This window comes from Molossus molossus, unplaced genomic scaffold, assembly GCF_014108415.1.
Source record: "Molossus molossus isolate mMolMol1 unplaced genomic scaffold, mMolMol1.p scaffold_m16_p_21, whole genome shotgun sequence".
Lineage (NCBI taxonomy): Eukaryota > Metazoa > Chordata > Mammalia > Chiroptera > Molossidae > Molossus > Molossus molossus.
This window is the reverse complement of record NW_023425357.1, coordinates 14,613,805-14,619,804: the sequence shown is the minus strand read 5'-3', so window position 1 is coordinate 14,619,804 and position 6,000 is coordinate 14,613,805. Positions and strand designations below refer to the sequence as shown.

The 6,000-nt window shown below is 51.0% G+C and overlaps 1 protein-coding gene across 1 annotated transcript; it reads right to left on the bottom strand.

Moving 5' to 3' along the window:
* Window positions 1–1,180: 1,180 nt before the first annotated feature.
* LOC118638947 (syncytin-1-like) lies at window positions 1,181–2,828 on the bottom strand. The gene has a single exon (XM_036275086.1). It carries the CDS (start codon window positions 2,826–2,828, stop codon window positions 1,236–1,238), a length of 1,593 nt encoding a protein of 530 aa, XP_036130979.1. The 3' UTR covers window positions 1,181–1,235.
* Between the last annotated feature and the right edge of the window lie 3,172 nt (window positions 2,829–6,000).

Below are 6,000 nucleotides of genomic sequence, written 5' to 3'. Positions count from 1 at the left end.
TGCTGAAAATTTTGGCAGTGGATTTTGTGATAGGGGGTTTATGGGGTCGAGAGATTCTGAGGTCCAGTGACCTTTGGGGTCGTGCGATTTGACGACCATTTGTGTGACCATGGGCGCGTCGTATCTTGTGACCCTTTGATTCTGATCCTGCAGTTTTGTGAGAGACAGTGTGTTGTCAATTCTTTGTGTTTCTGCTTTTCTGACTGGCTCTGTTACAATATTGAAACTTACGAGGTTAAGTTAATAAACTAGAGTCACCAAAACATTAAATGGGAGAAATTATAGAGACTCGTGAATCAGTATTAATCAAATACTCATGCTTTTTCACACTGTGTTGCTCAAATTCAGTGTGTTATATGAACGAAGGTGATACAGGTAATTTAGAAAGGCCTTGTTTAAGAAGGTAAGAACAGTAAGCCATCAAATGAAAATTCATGTCAAGAATTCATAGTCTCATCAACAGCAGTGTAAAGTGTTAAATGGGATACTAGAGAAGTAACCAGGACCAAAAACCTAAGAATCTAGCAAACCAGACTATATGTCATGCCTGCACTAAAGAGACCTCATTCTTTTTCAGCATTTCATATGAGTTTCACTCTGACTTCAGAAGAATTAAAAAATAATTGACAATGAAAGTTGAAGACTTACTGGAATAATTTTGAAGTAGACACTAAAATGGAGAAAATATCTATGAAAACAGTTCACCCTTTTCTGTAATGATAGCTGACAAAGAGAACAAAATACTGGAGACTACAGCGTGCTAAATATCAGGAACTTGTCTCCTTTAAGGTATTGTTACGGAGCGCGACCCTCACGAGACAGACCACTACACCAGAAATCACAATTCAGAAACGTTTATTTTCTGGTTCGAACCAGGGCTACTCCACCAACCCAAACACAATTCGAGGCGGAGAGCCCCGATTTCCCGCTTAGGAAGCCTTTTATCCCTTCTTCCCGGGCGAGGGCTATGCTGGCAGGGTCTGATAGGGCGAAGGTGGTCCTGTTGTTACCTGATTGGCTAAGTGTGATGGAGAGATGTGGGGTGACGTTGAAACCTGACTATCTCTTTGTCTCAATTTTGCTGCTGCTGCCGCCATCTTCCCGACGGCTTGTGGCTAGCCTTGTTAGGCCCTGGCCGGTAGGGACCTTCCGCGGGAACTTTCTAGTTCCTTATCTCCTCCTCCCCTCCTACCCTAAGATGGGGGCTCTCATTCCCTACTAGTCTTAACGGAGAATCAAATCCTTGATTCTTCTCCTTCTTCCCCTGGCAGGGGCTGGTAATAGGTACTGAGGAGCATAATTCGCAAATCCTGTGTTCTGGACTGGATCATATTTACTAGGGCACGGAAGACGCAGGGTCCCACTGCTAAGATGATGAGGAGTCCGGCCAGAGGTCCCAACAAGGGGAGTAGATAGGGGAGGAAACCATTCAGTCCCGACCACAGGGGGTTATCTAGGAGTTCCTTCCTTCGCTTAATTAGATCCTCCTGTAGCGTTTTGATCTTATCTCGGACTATCCCCGATTTGTTGGCATAGAAACAGCATCGTTCTTGTAGGGCCAAACAAATCCCCCCTTGCTCTGCAGTCAGGAGATCTAAACCCCTTCTATTCTGCAAGACTACCTCGGCTAGGGAATCTATCTGGTCTTGAAGGTCGTTTATGGTCCCAGATAGAGCTTGGACATCATCAATTAATTGATTTGACAACTTCCTGTAAGACTCTACTGCAACTCCCAGACCGGCAGTTCCTGAAGCAACTGCCCCCGTTATCCCTAGCCCTACAAGAAGGGGCACAAGCTGAACTGCTCTCTTACTCCTACCCGCTATGTATTCCAGGTGGGGTAGGGGTACAGGTTCATCCCCTGGGATTATGTCAAGGTCTGGGAGAATGGCTGCTGTTATGCAGAGGCCTGTCCAGTTTACAGGGAGAGCAGGGTAGGCCATGTTTCCCCCACAGACAAAGGCCTGCCCAGGGGCTGGGCAAAGGGATTGGGAATAATTAGTTAAGCTAGAGCAATTAGTAAAAGTTATAAAACCTACATCTAAATCAAAGCTGTTGTTGATAGGTAACCGTTGAAAGCAAGCAGATGTATTGAATCCAACAGGTTGGACCCTGAAAGGGGGGCTGATTGGGCAGTTCCCTCCCTCTACTACCGAAGAGTTTATAGGTGGGATGGCTAGCGGCATAGGGGTCCCAAGGGTCATACATAGCCAGCAGTCCTCTGCTAATTTAGGGTTGGAAAGGTTCAGGGCCCGATGCGTGGCCGCTAGAATCCTGTTGGTCTGTACATCTGGGTCGGGGCCCCTGGACTTCGGGAGTGCTAAGGGATGGTAATTTAAGGGGGGGTACCTTGTCCTAATAATTTCTTCAATTTTTGTCCTCACTATCTCTTCCTTGACTTGGTCCGAGGGCCCTCCTCCGTCGGATATGTGTATCGGGGCCGTTGCGGGCCAGCAGAGGGGCTCTCCTACCGTCCCCACACAGGAGGCCTGACTATACTTGGAGGACCGCCCTGAGGTAAAGTCCCAATCTCCCCCAGATGACCCCCTGTAAGTTCGCTGGAGAATCGCAGTGAGATATTGTTTCCCGTCTACATGCGTACATTGCTGGGCGTCCTGGTAGCAGATAGAGTGCATCTGACTAGCTACCTTGCATTCTGTTGGGCAAGGGCCCGGTTTGCCATCGTCTGACACTGGGATAATGGTTGGCTTTTCAACACATACCCAACTTTGGGTATATCCCCCTCCTCGTCTAGCTATGTATTCTAAGTAGGCGGTTTTTGTCCCGCAGTCTACAATCCGAGAGGATGAGGTAGGTATCACCTTCATGGTTCCCCCCTTACAGTTACAGGGACCCCCATATAATCTTAGGAGTAACTCCTCCTTGCTTATTGGCCCTCCTATTCCCCCCTCTCCAAGCGGAATAAGGGTGGTAAGGCAGAACAAAGTTAGGGGGAGGAAACCAGTCTGAGTCTTAGGGGATCTGGAGTCCGCTCCACTCGCCATCTCCGGTCGTCCTCGGCGGCCGCGGCCTCTGGAGCCCTCTTAAGGCGAGTGTGATGGATCCAGGCGCTCTTTCCTGCTACCTTTACCGCTGTTGGAGTGCTGAGGACTACCGTGTAAGGTCCGTCCCAGCGGGGGGTCAGCTGCTCCGGATTCAGTCTCTTTACCAGGACCAGGTCACCGGGCTCGAAGAGCAGGTTCCGCTTTCCCTCTGGGGCCGTAGTTCCTGGTTGTTCATCCCGAACCGCAGCCTGCGCCTTCCCTCTGGCGACCTGGAGGGCCTGTAAGGACTTAAGGAGACTCTTACTTCTAAGTTCTGCAATTTGTTCTTCCCCCACCTTCGGGACTACAGGAGGAGGACGACCGTAAATGATTTCAAAAGGAGTATACCCCGAGCAATAAGGAGTGCACCTAACCCTTAAGAGAGCAAATGGAAGTAAGCTTACCCAGTCCCCGTCAGTCTCTATTTTATATTTAGTAATTATTTCCTTAAGGGTCCTATTCATTCTTTCTACTTGACCTGAACTCTGAGGGCGGTAAGCACAATGAAGCTTCCAGTTAATTTTTAGGACTGTAGCCAATTGCTGGGTGACTTGGGCGGTAAACGCCGGTCCATTGTCAGACCCCAGATAGATAGGCAACCCAAACCGGGGAATAATTTCATTGACCAATTGCTTGACTACTACCTGGGAAGTCTCTCTTCTTGTTGGAAAAGCTTCTGCCCATCCGGAAAAGGTGTCTACTAATACTAGGAGATACTTGTATCCTCCCCTTGCAGCCGGCATTTCAGTAAAATCAATCTCCCAGAATTCTCCGGGTTCAGTCCCTCTAGCCCGGATCCCGGGCTCGCTTACCGCGACTGGGTTTGCATTTACCAGTGCACAAGTTGGGCATCTTCTGGCCACGTCCTGGGCTATCCTGTAAATCCCAGGGATGAGGTAGAATTTCCTGACTAATTCAGCAAGCTTCTGTCCCCCTAGGTGGGTTTCCTTGTGGGTGTTACGGGCGACCGTCCTGCCCAAAGCCTGTGGCAGGAGGACCCGGCCGTCTGGGAGAGTGATCCAACCAGAGGGGGAGCTAGCGCCTCTGAGTTTCCGGCCTAGTTCCTGTTCCTTCTTGGAATATTCGGGGGCTGTGGGAAGATCGAGGTTCCCAGAGATGACCATCACTGTTCCCTTCTGCCCTACTAGTCTTAGGGCAGCATCTCTGGCTGTTTGGTCAGCAAGACGGTTGCCTCTAGTTACTTCGGAGCTGTCTCGTTGGTGCCCCCGACAATGGATGACCGCTACCTTCTCTGGCCCCCAGACGGCCGCAAGGAGGGCTAGAATTTCAGGGGCATGCTTAATTTCCTTTCCCCCCGCAGTTAGCAAGCCCCGTTCCTTGTATAAGGCCCCATGGATGTGTACGGTAGCAAAGGCATACCTGCTGTCAGTGTAGATGTTGACCCTCTTCCCCCTTCCCCATTTGAGTGCCTCCGTTAGCGCTATAAGTTCAGCTTTTTGGGCTGAGGTGCCCTGGGGAAGAGCTTCGGCCCAGATAATGCCCCCTTGATTCACTACTGCTGCTCCGGCGTATCTTACCCCTTCCTTGATGAAACTGCTCCCATCCGTGAATAGGGTCTCGTCAGCCTCGCAGAGGGGCACGTCTGTCAAGTCCGGTCGGGCGGAGGAAAGAGTCTCTAATATTTCCGAGCAGTTATGCAATGGGAGCTGCTCGTCAGACATGGGCAACAGGGTGGCTGGGTTCAGGGCTGCAGATAGCCGAAAGGTGATCCGAGGGGGGTCGAGAAGGAGAATTTGGTACTGGGTGATTCTGGCGTTAGACATCCACCGCTCAGGGGGCATCTTTAATAGCCCTTCCAGGTGATGGGAAGAGGTGACTTCTAGGGTCTGGCCGAAGGTAAGTTTGGTGGCTTCCTTCACAAGGAGGGCTGCTGCAGCAATGGTTCGTAGGCATCCAGGCCAGCCGGCCGCGGCCGGATCTAGGCGCTTGGACAGGTAGGCAACCGGTCTGTTCCAAGGGCCTAGGGCCTGGGTGAGGACTCCTTTAGCTACCCCGCCAGCTTCCGCAACGAACAGCTGGAATGGTTTCTCTAGGTTGGGGAGATTGAGAGCCGGGGCACTCACCAAAGCCGTCTTCAGGGCCTGGAATGCCTCTTCCTCCACACTGGTCCAGACAAGCTCTGCTTCTTTCCCTCCAGTGGCCGTGTAGAGGGGTTTCGCAGTCTCTGCAAACCCTGGGATCCAGAGGCGGCAGTATCCTACAGCCCCTAGGAATTCCCGCACCTGTCTCTTTGTAGTGGGAGTGGGTATCTGTAAGATGGCCTGTATCCGGCTTTGGGATAGAGTCCGTTGACCTTGGCTCAGCTTGTAGCCGAGGTATGTTACTTCCTGGGAACATACTTGGGCCTTCTTGGCCGAGACCTTGTACCCCAGTATCCCTAGAGTCCTTAATAAGTCCTCTGTTGCCTGCTTACATTCTTCCCTAGTCCCGGCCGCGATTAGTAGGTCATCTACGTACTGTAAGAGAGTAATTCCTGGATGCTGCATGCGGTATTCCCTTAAGTCCTGACTGAGAGCCTCATCGAACAAGGTCGGGGAATTCTTAAACCCCTGTGGGAGCCTAGTCCAAGTTAGCTGTCCTGATTCTCCCCCGTCGGGGTCTGTCCACTCAAAAGCAAAAATGGGCTGGCTCTGGGGAGCTAGTGGGAGGCTGAAGAAGGCATCCTTCAGGTCTAGGACACTGTACCAGGTTAAACTCGGAGGCAGCAGGCTGAGGAGGGTATACGGGTTGGGCACCGTTGGGTGAATGGTGTCTACTCGGCTATTGACTTCCCTGAGGTCTTGTACTGGCCGGTAATCGCCTGTCCCAGGCTTCCTCACTGGTAGCAAAGGGGTATTCCAGGCCGACTTACATGAGATTAGGACCCCTGCAGTCCTTAATCTGTCAATATGAACCTTTATCCCCCTCCTGGCCTCTTGGCTCATAGGGTATTGTC